Source organism: Thermobia domestica, chromosome 11 (genome assembly GCF_964235325.1).
Source record: "Thermobia domestica chromosome 11, izTheDome1.hap1.1, whole genome shotgun sequence".
Classification (NCBI taxonomy): domain Eukaryota; kingdom Metazoa; phylum Arthropoda; class Insecta; order Zygentoma; family Lepismatidae; genus Thermobia; species Thermobia domestica.
The window spans coordinates 264048017-264065459 of record NC_137464.1 but is presented as its reverse complement, the minus strand read 5'-3'; the positions used below and the strand labels follow the sequence as shown (position 1 = coordinate 264065459).

The following is a 17443-nucleotide window of genomic DNA, read 5'->3' as shown; positions in this document are numbered from 1 at the left end:
TTAGAACTATCAGTTTCAGGAAAGATGGTCGGTTTGTGAACTGTGAAAGGTCTCTATTAATCTACAAGCCACGCATAAAGCAATTTCCACCTAACCCAAAATAGTCACAAATCTGCATATAAAAGTTAATCGCTCGCTGAACTATTGTGACTATAATTAAACCTGATTTCTAACTTCTTAAATTGTACTTCTAGGTTCGTAATAGGGTTCAAAAGATCCGTAAATATATTCTAAAAATAAAAAAATACACAATTTGTTTAAAAATATAAGCTGGAGTCAGACACGAACTAGTTGAAATGCTCATTCTTCGAACGAGTAGAATAAGTTTATGGAAATATTATTTGCAAAATATTCGAAACTTTTCCCCAATAGAATAGCATATCAATCGAAGTAAAATGAAAAAGAACCAAGGGAATCCAACTGCTATCTTGTAGATTTTAAACAGCTAAAATGCCTACCCACTTTGGCCAATTTATGAACACAAAATGGAAAATTAAGATAATGTAGCAGTTGCATTGCTTTCTTTGCTAGAGTTGGAATTTCCGAAACGGTGGAGCATGTGGTCAGATATGTAAGAAGGAATTTAAGAGCCGAAATACATCCTCCTATGATGAGAGATTCGCAAGAAACTATCTTTTTTTGGAGTACATTTTTAATACTTTTTTCCTCGCTTAGAACAGTACTGTATGAAAGAAACATTAGAAAAGCCCAGCCAGAGTTAACAAGTAGAAAGCAGTTGGTAAATGAACTTCAGGGCCATCCTTCGCGAGGCTGTAGTGTACATTTAAAGTGTTAATATTACAAACTCTAGGAGCGCAATTGCCAGAAAGAGTGAGGAAAGAGCGTCTTAAAGATTCCAACTCACCGCATGTATGACACGACGCGTTAAGTAATCAAATGACGGAGTGACAGAGTTAGGAGCATCCACGACTATCGTGCAAAGGGTCCTGAGTTCGATTCCTCCTCGAGTCAATTTTTCAGTTTAGCTTTAACCAATAAAGTAGACATTTGTAACTACAAGTAAAATATTAATTCCTAATATGTTTATAATACATAAAACAATAGAAATGTTCAAACTAGTTGTAAAAACTTTGAATATTCCATGTTAAGTAGCTAAAAAGTGTAACATACCCCGCGTTGTATATTGATGCCAAGGGTTATATTACGTTAAGCACAGTCGTTGTGTAAAAATGTTTTTGACGCTTCGTGTCTATATCTGTGAACAGTGTGCGAATTGACCGGACATTTGCAAAAGGGAATGGGTTGTGCTTCAGATGACAATAGCATGAAAAACTATGACAGCTGTAGACAGAGACGTCATTTAGGCAGACCAGGAGGGTCAATTGCCTCTCAAGAGTTTGAGGAATAAATATACTTTAATTGATCGTCTACTAATACTCTAATACAAGACCGTGTAAGTCTTATATCGGTAATGATCTTCCTCCCTTCAAGTGAAGTCTGAAATGACGCCGCTGGTTATAGCATACATCCAGTATTACCAAAGGAAATTTCTCCCTCATCCCCCTTGCAATTCGCACAGTGTCGACAGATATAGAAACGAAGTGTCAAGAACATATCTTACACAACGTCAAGAACATTTCTTACACAACGTCTAGAACATTTCTTATTCATAATATAACTCGTGATATCACTTTTCACTTTATTGCTAGTTAACATAGAAAATTAAAAGATTTTACAACTGATTTGAACATTTCTATTGTTTTATGCATTACAAGCACACGGTGAATTAATATTTTATGGCTACTTTATTGGTTAAAGCAAAAAACAAAAAAGTTGACTCTAGCGGGAATCCGACCAGGGACCCTTTTCACATGGGTCGTAGATGCTCCTAACTCTGCCACGCCGTCACTTGATAACTTTATGCGAAGTATCATAGATGAGCGAGCTGGAATCTTTAAGACGCTTTTTCTCCACTATTTCTGTCAATTGTGCTCTCCCAGTTTGTAATATTAACAATTTGAAAGTGCACTACTACCTCGCGAGGGATGGTCCCGAAGCTCATTTACAAGTCTCCTTTCCCCTTGTAAGAAATGGTGCCCTGGCGCCCGCTGGCGAATTTGGATACTATGTAGAGAATGATTAACTATGCCTGAATGGAAAAAATCAGGTTAAAATACATACTAGAACAAGTTATGGGGATTGAAAAAATGAAATGAAATGTTTCGTTTTACGTCCCACGGTTATGCCGGTTAGGCTAAAGGAGACGGTGAAGATGAGAAATGAATGAAATGGTCGAATGAAGAAGTGGGAGGAAACGGGAAAACCCCGAGAAAACCCACGCACACGGTGTTTGTCCACCACAAAGTTCACTTGGCGGGAACTGGGATTGAACCCGAGACCCCAAGCACCAGAGGTGAACGCTCTACCACTGAGCCACCGCGGCCCCCTGTTATGGAGATTGAAATGTAGTAATAAAACTTATTAAGAAACAAATTTTAACGTAGCCGCAATCAGTCAGCACCAATTGAGAGGGCAACTAAACATTTCAGACACGTATAAGAAATAGTCGATTCGTTGGTATAAATAATCTGTTAAGCATGTCTTGAAACCTTATTAAAAATACGTTATTTTTTTCGGTTGCGTGCATCACATTCTGTTTTTCAGTGACTTCCAATCCTAAACTTAAACCTACTATTACTTCTTCGTGTTCACTTCCACCTAAAATGTTATATTTAGGCATAGTTGACCATCCTCTAAATTGTATCGGTTTTGTCAAGTTTCCAGTGGACGTCAGCTAACCATGTTCTTCCAAGTACTAAATGTATTCAAATATTCATTTCAAACGGTTCTTTCGATTTCCCATGGTGATTAGACAGACAATCACAATTTCACCTTTGGATATTGACTGCGTACTTAGAATTTGCCCTCTTGTCCCTTAAAAGCGGATTTTTAAGGACAACGGAAGATGGACTCACTTATTTTAAAATAAGGTGTTTATGTCCATCTCTTCCTCTTATGATATATGTATTAATGAATAATAGCAACCCGACTGGGCTAAATGCTAAATACAGTATATTAAAAAGATAATTTCAAGTGCTTCATCCGTCAGTGCAAAAATTATGCAAATTGCCCTTATTCTTCACTTAATATCGAAATTTCTAAACACAATCGGACACGTGCGCATTCGTTTTAAATAAGGTTTTTATATATCAAGTTTCATCCAACAAACGTTAGATATTCTATTTTTGGCATAAATTTCTAACCCCCTCTCCTCTGTTAAGATACGCAATTTAATAAAAATGGCGTAACAATACCTGGGATTTTCATTATCAACAGTCAAGCAGCGATTTTTGTGTGTAACATTTATATTAGATTGCATTTAATGTGTCACGCTACTAGCAAATTAAGCATGAATGCTGAAACATTGTTCAGTTTCAGTTCTCAAGAGATTTTCTTTCCTGTCTTTGTATTATTATGTCAATAGCTTACAAAAGACGGACACGTGACTTTTGCATGTGTGGTCTTTAACATTTTTTCCCATATACTTTTCTCAACGTTTAAGTCATTTAGGCTAAAGGAGACGGATGATTAATGAAAAAATCCTAGTTAAAGTAAAATTTTAATTGACTCTTAACGGGAATCGAACACGAGACTACAAGAACCAAAAACGCACGCGCTAGCCACTAGATCAGCAGAAAGCATATATCTTTTACTAACAGTATCATATAAATTTGCCGTGTGTATGACGTTTCGTCGTCTCCTGATCTGTTCCGGTCATACCGCAACACAAGTCTGACTGCTTCGGGGTCACGAAATTCGTAACCAGTTTCATCACTTCATCCCAATGCCAGTATAATAATAGAGTTTGTTCCAACCGAAACGGGTAAGAACTGACTGTGGTCAGATACTTTGCTCTAAAAGCGGAGTTCAATTCCCAGCAGCTCATGCGGTTTCGATATCACGTTAAGCTGTAGGTCCGTGTCTCATACAGCCTCCCTGCTGAACGGGACGCTAAAATCAAATAAACTACTACAACTAATAACAGACAATCCAGAAAGAGCTCTCCAGACCATTTTCTTCATAATAAACTTTTCTTTGGTATCAAACAGGACAAACATAAATGTATAATAACAAGCATTCTGTCAAAATATTCCGAAGTATTCAGAAACCTAACAAAACAAAAAAAAAAAAAAAAAAAAGATTTCATGTAGGAACTTCTACCAAAAATAGATTCTAGGAAGCAAAGTAGCATATTTCTAGCATTATTCAATTTGATCAGTTGCTATTTGCTAATAAATAGTTGACGTTACGTGTTCTCCCTGAAATGTATGCAAAGGAGAAAATATCTTGATCAAAAATCCAGCTTTAGATTCGTTGATTTATGTAAAAAGATCGGGAAACAAACTGATTCAGTGAGGCACTTCCTGTATTTATCGCTAGTCAGTTTGTAACGTTAATGTTATAACCATGGAATGTCAAACTTGTGTTGCGTTCTTCGACGTTTTAAGTTCTTGACATATTTCAGATTCTATCGAGAATCAAATTCGAGGTGTATATTATAAGGCGAGGTGTCCCTACCTCTTCAAAAGAACTTGCATTTCAGCGTATAATGGCAAATATTTTTGCTAACTTCAAATATCCTGTATTTCATTGCAGTTTATTTCATTATAAATCATTGCTTAATTCTATTATAAAATTCTTCGTAATATTTGTCACATTATCTTAGACATTTTCATGTATAAATTATATTTTTTTATTCCTCTTTATATCGAAATGTGATGCCATAGTGACATTTTGAACTATGATCTCTGTTTTGTTAACAACTAAAGATCAGAATTTTATATGTAAACGAGAAAACAAAATTAGTGATATTTAGTTCTAAAAATAGAGATGACACAAACCAATGTGCTGATCACACACAAAACTGAAATCCATCTCCTTGACCATAGCTAATTATTGATTACAATTGAAGAGAATTTATTTTTGAGCTGTAAATTTATTAACAGTTTTTAATAATAGTCAAATCTAGAACAGTTTTATGCTTGTAAAATTCTTGTTCATCTTGTTCGCTTGACAATAAATATATGAATAAATACTTGCAGAATATTGAATCACACCTTAAACTGTAACGATATGTTTCTTTTTACTCGAGTCCTACCTGATCAATGAAAAAACAAAAATAAAGTAGTAGAACGAAGATTCGAACGCGGGTCGCAAGGAAGGGGAATTCTACACGGATTCAATGAACTACGGAATAAGATACACAAGACATGTACTCTATAGATATATGGCAATAATCGTAAGCTTCACGCTGTGATGAACGTTGTTCTTTTTTTTTATTTCTTTTTATTAAGTTTTACGATATTTCTACAGTCTGTTTTGTGAGCTGCAAAGAAACTTATCGATTTGGCTGGGGTTGAACTTTTAAAACCTTTAAAACACTCAATTAAATCGCGAGGAGGTATCAAGAAATGTGTACCGATTTTATTGTCATACTAAGAGACAGAAGATACTATCCTGCGGAGAACATGCATTTTCGTATGTGACAGAGAATACATCGTAACTTTAAGGCACATTTATGGGCGACATCGAGTGCATTCAATAAACTCGTCTATTGTATACAGTCAAAAATAATAATAATAATAATAATAACTCCTGCAAAGGTCAAGCAGTGCCACAAGCTTTAATAATTTCACACTTTCTTGCCCTTCCTTTTTTCGGAGTCTACATCATTGAAATCTCCTTCAATGCATTCTTGTTTGGTAGTTTGTCCACTTTTTTTTTTTGAAGGTTACGATACCAGCAGATAAAGCTTTGTATATGTTTTGCGAATTGTCCAAGTTATTTCAATAATTGAGCCTTATCGAGTTTTAACTTTCTTGCAAGTGCTGCAAATACGCTCTCTGGAGAGCTGTTTTTTTATTTCGTTGAAAAATTTAGGATGTAGCATCTTCCATACTGTTTCCTGCTATGGGAAGGGGAGGGCTTTTCTTCATAAAGCTGTCAGGCTCATTTACGCGTGATAATGGGGTTCCAGGGTGATGACCTGTTCTGTTTCTTTATGGTGTTGCAATAACTTGTCAAACGACTAAGAGAGGACTCCAGCAGGACTTTATGAATGTCAGTCACATTTCGGCATTCATGGGGCCCCAGCGTACATTTAAACAATATGATGCTGGGGCCCCATTCGTCCTATTGTTGAAACATATTCTTAATAGACGACAAACAAAGGGCCCCAAACAGGAGTTTACAATACTTTTAGTTTCATTCCAATAATGGGATCCGAAGACTACATTCAATGCAGGAAACACCGAACTCTGGGAACGGAAAAAATTACAATGAGTAACTATGCTCCAACACAGCAGATATGGTTTATATTACTTTTAATGTTGCTCAATATATATATATATATATTAGGATGTCCCTTATTTTGGGTAATTTCGTGTTGCGATACGCATACCCCACAAATTTATTTTATGTGACCATAAACACGATAAGTGAAATAGCAGCTCTCTACGAGAACGTTAACCCGTGCCGACTAGACAACAAAATCATGAAAAGGCGTTTCCACATTATAATATACTTTAGAATTTCCAACTGAGACAACGAAAAAACTAAAAGAGACGGACAAACGAAACTTTGCACGAAGCAACTAGAGAAAGGGCATCTGTTCGTGTATTGACAAACAGCACCGGATGAACAGTGTTGCGAACTCAAGACAAAGTTGTGATTTTGTAAATTGAATGAAATAAATCTAATATAATCGTTGGAAGCAGCAATGAAAATGAAGATAAAAGGGATTATAAAGGCAGATCAGTGTTGCAAATTTTACGAGAAATAACGTGTAATATGTGTTGGCACACAGGGAATGAGGTACTAACGTTTTGTACACCTTAAATCAGATATTGACAAGAATTGTTTGCGTCGACTCTAAGTCTAGAAGCATCCGCTGAACAGTGTTGCCACCAACACAAGAGAAAAATCGAGTATGGAAGACATACAAAAACTCGGAAGAGGTCACTAGTGCTGTATGGTTTAAAACGAATAATGCAAGTCGGTACAGCATGAGGAGCAAACCATTCTCCTTTGCTGAGAGCACCACCACTGGCATCGCTTATCTTGATATGCTCCAGAACTTCCTTGTTCCACAGTTAGATGATGACCACGTGGCCGCTTATAGTGGACACCAGATGGCGCCGTGCCGCACTACTGATACACGTAAGGGAATTTATTGATCAGCTTTACCCAGATAAGCGGACAGGTAGTGGTGGACCATTTGCTTGGCCACCACTGTCTCCAGATTACATGCCAATTGACTTCTTTGTGTGGCTGTTTCTGAAAGATAAGGTGTACACTTCTCCCCTACCTGACAATGTTAATGGAATGAAATATCGCATCACAACAATCATCGCCTCGAACCCCAAAACCCAAGGACGTTTCCCCCGAAATGCTGGCTCCTGTTTGGCAAGAAATTAACTTTCTTTGGGATATGTCCAGGATGACCGCAGGTGCACACATTGAGCCATAATGTTTTCTCACAAAAAAAAAAAAAAATGAAATACTTTAGAGTATAATGACATACAAACCAAGTCTGTGGTTCCAATAAATCATCTCAACTGATTGAAGTTCTAAAACCCTATAAAGAATCACCCTGTATACATATATGGAGAGAGAGAGAGAGGGCCCAGGCAGGAATCCCTGCCCTCCTGCCCTGGCTAGTCCGAGCCTGTATGTAGATAGGTTCTGTGTACAAGGGCTTAAAGTAAAATAGTTAAGCACAAATACATAATGTTTGGTGCGGGGGAGTAGCTCACGGTTAAGCACAATAAAACTACAGAGGATATCATTTATGGAGAAAAGACAAAAATAAAATAAGCTAAAAAAAAATTGCTTTTAGTCTTTCGGAAAGAAACCAAAATTTTCCGTTTTTTTTAGGCTTTAAAAACACTAGCTGCAACACTTTTTTTTGTTTTGTTTTGTATATTGTAGCTGCCCCTCCCCCTTAAAAACAGACAGGCCCTTCCTACATAAACCTGCTGCTACACCTCTGCACCGGACTCCCTTTTCGATAACGTTATTGTACTTAGTGCATTATAATAACAAGGTGAAGGGATAAAACTCAAAGATATCGCATACATTGACTTGAGATCCTCATAACAAAAAGAACAATATTTTACGGCTGTCATTTCTCTGATCTATTAGAAAGCTCCGTTTACAAAGTCTGTCGTTCGACGCTGATGTAACAAATTGTTATTAAACACGAAGCAAAAGATCTTACAGGCTACATATAATGATATTTATTATAGACCAGTTGTTCTTGTCTTGACGTAAGTACAAAGAACTACTCAGTCATTAAAGTTGACTGGAAAAATAAAAGAAGCAAAAGAGAAGCGTATTTACTACAGTATTATATGTATAAAATAATGTTAAAGTTTCAGGAATACAAAAATTCGATTTTTTGTGATTAAAATATAAGAAAGAGGGAAAGTGCACTGTGAGGCCTGTGAGATCGTTTATAATAGAATACATATTACTCAGTTTCCTTCAAATAAAATATACATACTTCCTATTGCGATTAGTATTTTAGAAGACCCCTTTTAAGATGTATTCAGATTTAGTACTGGTATATATCTGGTTGAAGGTATTCACAAATGATTTTTTACTAACAAACACCTGCTTATAAGAATAACTTTTGACATTACTCAGCAGCGAGTGAGTATGCAATGCTAACAGTTAAGGCTTGGTGTAAATGTGAAAAGTTCATAGCAAATTACTGTTACGTTTGAACACCTTTTTCGTGTCCAAACTCTCATCTTTTACATAACTAAGCAGCACGTTGTGTTCTTCTATGTCTTCCACTGCTTGCAATTCTATTAACTCAGATTAAAGTACAAGAAAAAGAATACTCAACATAGTGATGCAACAATTGAGAACAAATATTCATACAAAACATAACTGAAGAAATGAATGGATGTAAACGTACCTGAAGGTCTGAGCATTGCTATCACCTTCTAGATTATCGCAGTCTTGAACGTTCTCTTCGTTCTGATATCCAATCGTCCCAGATATATGACTGCTTGATTGTTCCTTGTTGTTTGTTAAATCATTTAATTTTGCCTTGACGTTAATTTCAAAACCTTCGGCATTTACAATTATATCACTCCTTGATAAATGATTGACCAAATATATTGCTTCTGACGTTACATCCCAATTTGCTATTCCTCCATTTTCGTTAATTTTTGAACAGACATTCTCTCCCTCTGTTGCACTTTCTTGTATCTTCCATTCCAAGTATGTTTGTAAAGGGTCTCTATGATCATTAGTGTTACTAGCACATTGTTCATAATTGCAATTTTGAAATAATTCGTTTTCAGTTTTCATTTCAACTTTAATAAGATCGTTTTCTGTTTCCATTCCAACTTTATGACAATGTGAGTTGAAATAATCAAGAGGCATTTCGCAAGCACAAAAATCCATCACCTTTGAGACGTTGAGTATTTAATGTTAAACATCCTGAAAGCAATAAGAAAGATATTATATGTCTTGACAATATATATACAAATATATACTGAAATCTTCCATCCTTGATATACAGTGTTTCAAAACAACACCGACGTTTGGGAGGTGATTCCTGATACGAACATAAGACAAAAAGTTTGGCCCAACCTGGGTGCACGCTTACTTTCGGAGTTATAGGCTGCCGAAAGCATGATAAAAAAAATGAAATTTAAAGGTCTTTAGCGCCAAAACTATGAGAGCTATCGCAGACGCGTTAAGACTTCACTTAGGAACTAATATGTGCCTTGCCCAAAAATACATGTTTCAGGGTCCTAAGGTACTCACAAAACAATTTCTATGGAGGGAGTTTTCTACGGCCATTTGATCGGAATTACTCACCAACTACCTCCACAAAAATTGTTGCAGAAGTACCACAGGATGCTGAAACATGGATATTTGCATAGGGCACATACTAGTTCCTAAGTGAAGTCTTGACCGACTACGGTAGGTTCCAATTTTTGGAGACTTGGGTCTTCAAAGTTCACTTTTTCACTTTTTTGGGCAGTTTATAACTCCGAAAGAAAGCATTTCTGCACCCAGGTTGGTCTACTTTTTCTTATCTTGGTGTCAGGAGTCACCTCTCAAATGCTGTCGATGTTTTGAAACACCCTGTATTATATAAAGATAGGAAAGTCATTATGTACTTATTGATCTTTCATTCCCCTTTTACAAAATTACAAATGGTCCCAAACTTATATAAAAAAAAGTTTCCAAAAACAGGACATACATTACCTTCCACAAGAATGGACTCACCTCATCCATAGTGAAAGGTGTCACGCAACAATCTGTAAAATGTTTGGTAGCAAAGAGAGAAAACAATGAAGAAAGCTAGATGACTTTCCGCTAGTACAGCTACAAAAATAATTATTGTAGTAGCAGCATGATGTGGCACCCAAATACTCAGGATTGCGCTATAGCTAATGGAACAAACGGAACAATGGAAAGAGTCAAATTAATAGAACTAACTACAAATCCTATAAAGGATAATCTTGTATTTAAAATCATATATCAACAAGCACTTCTCAACATCAAAATAACTTTGTGTTCAAATAGCGTTGATGCTTATTTTTTCTCGAGTATTGTAATTAACCCTCCTATGGCCCTTCAAATCTTGACACCAATTGTTTAATTTCTCATAAGGGCATGCAGACATGAAAGATAGAATAAATGATATCTTTAATCTAGTGTCTTGAAGTAGCTTAATAATAATAACAATAATAATGAGTAATAATAATGAATAATGCAATACATATAATAGACATTGGGGTCAATATGACCCCAAAGTGTGATGTGTAACCTTTCCAACTAACAACATTACTAAAATAACAATTTTTAATATTTGGATAATATAAAGAACTAGACTAGGTCGAGGAATACGAAAATAATGAGTAACCGAAAAGATCGTGCAAAAGTAAGATAAACTAATAGGATTAAACATTGGGGTCAATATGACCATGAGATCTGATATATTATCTTTTTATTTAACAACGTTACTTAAAAAATAAACTTGTAATATTTGCATTATATAACCAGACTAGGCCGTGGAACACAAAAATAATCACCAACCGAAAACACATACAAAAAAAATTATTTAATAATAAATTTAAAATTATTTGGGGTCATATTGTTACAAAGAAATAGGAGGGTTAAAAAAGACATTTATGTTGTTCTGTTGCTTACCCATTGCATTAACCAATGTATAAGACAGAATCTTCCCTAGTTTTAAAATTACCGCGAGTTGTGCCTCTATGAAAAATTAAAAAAAAAAGTACGAAAATTGTCCACCTGGTCATCGACACATTTTCCAGGTACCAATGCTCTCAAAAATTCTTGAGACTATCATATATATGCAGTTATGTGATTTTCGTGTTAAGCATTGTGTCAAGTATATAGTTATTAGTGATTCACAGTTTGGTTTTATAAAGAGTAGATCTATTGTTAGAGCCATCGATTCGAAGCCATGGAACCTTCTTCAGTAAAGAAGATTATTAAACTTTTGAAAGTAAGGATTTTGTTCAGGCAACATTTTATGACTTATGTAAAGCCTTTGATTGTGTTGGACACACAACGCTCTTTAAAATATTAGCATATAACGGTACCAATGGTTTGAATTTTTATATTATTCAAGTTCTGCTTAGATAAAATAAGCAAACTGATTTGTAAATACCATAAATCTGGTATTACATCAGTTAAGTACGGAGTACCCCAAGGTTCAATACTCGGCCAACTTTTACTAATGATAAATAATCTATTTTTAATATGCTTACTCTATACTATATGTTGACGATACAACCTTCCTAAAGGCTAGTTCTGATCTTAGAGCACATAATGTTATAGCTGAAAATACACCGGAACGGATTGATTTGCTTTAAGACTTTTTTTTTTTTTTTTTACTTGAGAAAATTTAACATTTGACTTTTAATCTAAAAGAAATTCCTGTTGAGAATAGCTCAACCTGTGTAAAGTTTCTGAGTATTTAGTGTATATTGACATCAAGTTATCGTAGGAACGGGATATAAAAAATATTTCTGGTAGACTCTTAATGGTAATATATCTGCTAAAGCAATAACAAATCGTGTTCCTGATAACCTTATTTTGCTCTTTCAAAGTATAATTTTGTATGATGTATTATTTTGGGGCAACAAGTGTCATGTAAATAGCATTCTTCTAATACACAAAAAGGCCATCAGAATTATTTCATACCCAGACAAATTAGCTCATTGCAGACTTTTCTTTATCAGACTTAATATTATGACAATCATCAATCAATACATTTACACACTGTCCTTTCATAGAAAAAGTAATTATCGAAATTTGCAACTCTCACAAAATATCCATTCGTACAATATTAAAAGTAGCAAACTCATAAATGTCTCACATTAACGACTGTCCAAATCGTTAAATAGTTATGAGACAATCGGAATAAAATTGTGTACGAAGTTACCTGCAACACCAACAAATGAATATATAAATAGATCTAAAAGTAAGTTGTACAATTAGTTAGTAGCAACGCCATTATATTCTTTACAGGAATATATTAAATGTTCAATAGAAATGTAACGTATCTCTTAATTTCATGTTAAGCTATTGTTTAATTGATGTATTTCGCTATTGTAATTCATTTTGTAATCCCACTTCATCATTAATTTAGTTATAGATTATTATTAATTTATGCTTATGTAATAATATTATATTACATTCTGACGTTGTATATTGCTGTGTATAGGACAACTACAAAAAAATTCATTATTACTATCACTATTATCATACTGAAGCTGATTCAGATTTACTGTATGCATCTACATAATTGTAAAGTTTACAGAATAAGTATGTTCTAACAATTTAATAGATCGTCAATAAACAACCTAATCTGCTTCTTAACTGTGAGATTGGTAACTACTTATTAAAAAAAAATTAATAAAATTCCAAATTGTTACGCTCGGATTCGCTCATAAAGTAGATAATAAACACATTATACAAAGTGATGTGTGGAATCAAGTGTCTGAAGTGAGTGTATAAACTCATAACGCGTAATTATAAAAGTGCCAGAGACTTCAGGAATCAACACACCAAATAACCAAGCTTATTAAAATTTAATCAAATTTATTTTGCAACTGAAATACTTAGAAATGTTTTAAGAGATTCAACTTTAAAAATAATTTACTGTGAATTATTCCAGTCGAATTTAACATATAGCATTATATTTTGGGGAAGTACAAAGCCAAACTAATTTTTACAATAAGGAAACGAATAATAATAGTGATGGCAACTGCTAAACCAAAACATTTGCACATCTATATTTAAGAAACCCCGTATATTTCCAGTGCCCTGTTTATATATTTTAAATTTACTGATGTTTGTAAAGAGACAGTTACCCGAGTAGAACCCCCCTGATCATCAAACAAGATACAAACAAAACTTTTCTATTGTAGAATACAACTGTATTATGTGAAATAGGTTATAAGTATGTAGGTACCATGGTTTACAATAAACTTCCATAAACTATAAAGACTTAGGACTCTGTCGCTAAACTTAAGAAAGAACTCCAGAAATACTTATTACAACACTACTTTTACTCGGCACAATACAATATGAATTGCTAACTCAATAAAAATTTTACATAATGCACAGTAAACTAGTGTCATTACCTGCTTTTAGCATTAGATATTTCAGCCAGGGTTTCAAAATACCTGCAAGTAATAATTGTTTACTCTAATTTTAATAATGGTATCAAGCAAAATGTAAGGCATAATAATGATATCAAATAAGATGTAAAGCACAATTGTTAACTTACTGAGTAACATTAATTATTAACGTTCTTTTTACTTTTGTGTTTCTACGTATATAAATGACGTGTTCACTTCATATGCATTGTAATACAGTGCTAAATCTATGAAAAAAGGATGAATTAAATACAACATATAATTATGAAATTTACGTTAGTACTGTTTTATGTTACCCTAGAACACTTATATTCAAACAATGAAAATATATCGGAATAATACCTGTAACATCTTTAGCAACATATAAATAGATAATTAAACACAAATTTAGGTCATATAATTGTTTTCCGCTATCCTCGTTTACCAACCTTTGCTGACATGAATGCTCCCTACGGACCTGCACCTACTGATTGAATTAATTTTTATATCACAGCATATTATTATTGTTCTCAACAGGGGATTCTTTAAAATCTATATATTCTGAACGGATGTTACTTTATTATATTTAGAGAGTATGCATAAATGTATATTTATTTACAATATGTTCTATCAATTAAATATGTGTGAAAAAATTATATAGTAACGGTTTAAATTTATATGTAAGTGAATTTACTCAACTTGACTCTCTTACTGTTATTATACAAACATTAAATTTATATATGTTATAAACCAATTAGATTGGGTAAATGCTAGAAGATACATGTATCACCAATTTATCAACATTTGCGCATAAGGATTTATGTTTACAAAATTTTCAAGATACTTACTTATCTTTATATTTTAGCACTAACATTGCCATACACGATCTTTCATTCTACCTATTTCTCGAAATTCCATACGTTAATTCACATGTAAAAGAAGTCCGAGTACCTGTTCAGAAAGAGCAGACAGACCGACGTCTATTACTAATGGTGATTCAGGGTTTATTAATAGTACTTCATCTCTATTTTTACATAATTCTAAATTACTTTACAAAATGGTTCCTTTTCATCATTTGTAAATTAGTACTTTGTTAATTTTGGATGTTCTTTAGCAGAGGGGGCCAGCTTTTGCACCTACTTTTTTGCGATATTCTATTCCGATGCGGTTGTTTTATGCTTTCATATGTTAAATTACGTTAACAACATTAAATTCAGACAGCATTGCAGGGCAAGCGCTAGCGAATAAAGGCGGGTTAGAGCCCCGCATAGTACGTTGTTTTCTATCTTCGTTACCAACAATTCACTTTCTTTTCTCACACAAATCACTTCCACATACCTTTCCGTTTTGAATAAATCCCCTACTGCCTTAAAAAAGAAATATGATCGATACTTTCTTGACTACTTGAACATCACTATCAACTCATTTCTTCCGTAAATCATCCTACTTTTTGCTAGTTTTGGCCTCCAATAATAATAATTACCCTACTCTTTAATGCAAATGGAAATTTACGTTAGTACTGTTTTATGTTACCCTAGAACACTTATATTCATCATAAAATCATATTATTAGTTATATAAAGTACCGTCAAATAATTCTAAATTTTTTAACCTCCAAATTCTTTAAAACCTAGAAGTAAACCATAATATATTAAAATAAAGTAATTAGTCATATGGTTCTTATAATTTGGAAGATAAAGTAAAGAAATGCAAATAAATTCCTTCCCGGGAATTTATAGACCAGGGAGAAAACCCGGGAATATTCCCATTTTTTAAATTTCTTCACACCGGGAATATTCCCACTGCCAATCACTACCTGCATCTAGTGATGGGCAGTGGGAATATTTCCGGTGGGAAGGAATTTAAAAAATGGGAATATTCCCTGGTCTATAAATGCAATTTTCTTTGTGATTGTACATAAATTCCCGGAAAAATTACCATTTTGGGTATCTTCCCGGGAATTTACCCATCACTACCTGCACCCCTTCGCAAGCGCTCGGGCCACCATGTTGTGCTGATTACCTGAGTCGGTTAGACAGGATTCGTATTTTCATTGGCCACTTAGCACAAGTTGAAGTGTATTTCACAAATAGTTCTTAGCGAGGTCGTACACTGAAGAACGGGTTAAATTCCATAGTTGGGCGTCCGTTTCCAGCAAAATTTTTAAAAAGTACAAGAAAGATATGGACAATTTGATCGTTTGTGTGCTTGATAATATACAAGAGGCTCGAAAAATCTGTTTGTTATATATAAGAGGTCATAAACATGGGACTATACAGCGACTGGAGGTAACTACTTGGCGCAAGGTAACCGAACAGTTGCATTGTGGGAAAGAAACGAGCATTTATGTTATCAACATGGCGAATGTACAAGGGCAATGAACTAAATTTTTCACATTTGTGAAGCAATACGTTGATAACGAGCAAAATCTTTTAAAAGTTTGTGAAGACCACGGATTAATGAACCTAATAACAAATAGCAGAAAGTGTGGAAAGGAGATAACAGCGAAAAAACGTGGCAAAAGCGGACGCCCAAATTCGAAATAAATGCCTGAAGAACTTCTAAACTGAATCTTTACAGAGGCACCCAAGTCCATATTCCAAAAGTAATTATTTAATATTCGGAAAGGCGATTTATTTGAAAAGAAGTAGATATATGCAATAAATTCATGAATGGACGTATATAATAAATCTTTACCTGTAGCTCTCATACAATGAATCCGCACAGAAGAATGCGTCCAAAAATCATTTTTTGACATAGATTGAATTTACTGTACAAGAAAAGAGTATATGTCGTTGCTGCGCGTTGTTAAGAACCGTTATGTGTTAAAACCACAACCTTTCAGGAGAAGCAAAAAACATCCCAAACTCTTAAAATTTAGTCAAATAGCACTTGAAAAATATAATAAAATTGGTTCTGCGTATATTATACAGCGGACATTGTTGCAGCTTCCTTCAACAATATAATATTACTATTTTAGTGTTTACGTAGCACATGTCGGTTTATGTTTTGCGCCTTTATAAGCACATAGAACAACAATTTGTACGTGATGAGAACTTGAAGCTTTTAATTTCAATTTATTATTTTTCTCATAGTTGTGGCCAAAAAAAAAAAAAAAAAAAAAAATGCATATACACTTATCACATTCAGGAATGCTGCCGGGCAGCTTTCAGGTTTATTTGCACGGCGTAACTCATTTTCGACCAAAATGTCAGATAGCGATTCTTCGCGGCGCAGCGACTATATGCAATGAATTCACATATATTCTTATAATAAATCTGTACCTTAATTTCTATTTGGGAACTTAAACAGTGCATGCTTAACATGGAGCGAAACGTATTAGTAATGAATAAGTGAAGAGAAAGAAAATAAATTACGTTGGGCTCATTATCCACCAATTTCGTAAAAGTCCACCAACAGAAAATGTTGCCAGTTTTGTTATACCGTATATCCCTCCGACGCCATGAAATTTCCAGATTAGATACAAAATTTCTCGTCAGCTGCTATTACGTATATGGTCTTGTCTTGTCTTTTCTGATGACTATTATCAGTCAAATAGGTCGGTGCACCAGCTCACTAGTCATATGTGCTACAAGTGCTAATGGTCAAATGTGTACCTCAAACAGAGGATTTATGGTTCAAAAAGAAAATAGAATAAAATACAGGACACAATCGGGAAGAAATGACGCGAGTCGGGGAAAAGTCAAAGTCAGGAAAAGGTGAAAATTGGGAAAGAAGTTCAGACAGGGAATGAGGGCGAAAAGCCAAGGTGAACAGGGCAAA

General features: G+C 34.4%; 1 protein-coding gene across 7 annotated transcripts in view; it reads right to left on the bottom strand.

Annotated features, from left to right (window-relative positions):
- LOC145665034 (uncharacterized) overlaps nucleotides 1-17242 on the bottom strand; it is a 487711-nt gene extending 470469 nt beyond the window's left edge. The window contains exons 1-3 of one of the 7 annotated variants that reach the window (XM_081732268.1): nucleotides 17038-17242; nucleotides 13668-13709; nucleotides 8945-9474 (exon numbers count right to left, since the gene is read on the bottom strand). In XM_081732268.1, coding sequence (XP_081588394.1) covers nucleotides 8945-9438 — 494 coding nt within the window. In that variant the 5' untranslated portion in view covers nucleotides 9439-9474; nucleotides 13668-13709; nucleotides 17038-17242. Of the gene's footprint in view, nucleotides 1-8944; nucleotides 9475-13667; nucleotides 13710-16944 lie in introns of those variants that run through there. The other 6 variants (XM_081732267.1, XM_081732256.1, XM_081732259.1 and 3 more) reach the window with 6 other exon arrangements.
- Between the last annotated feature and the right edge of the window lie 201 nt (nucleotides 17243-17443).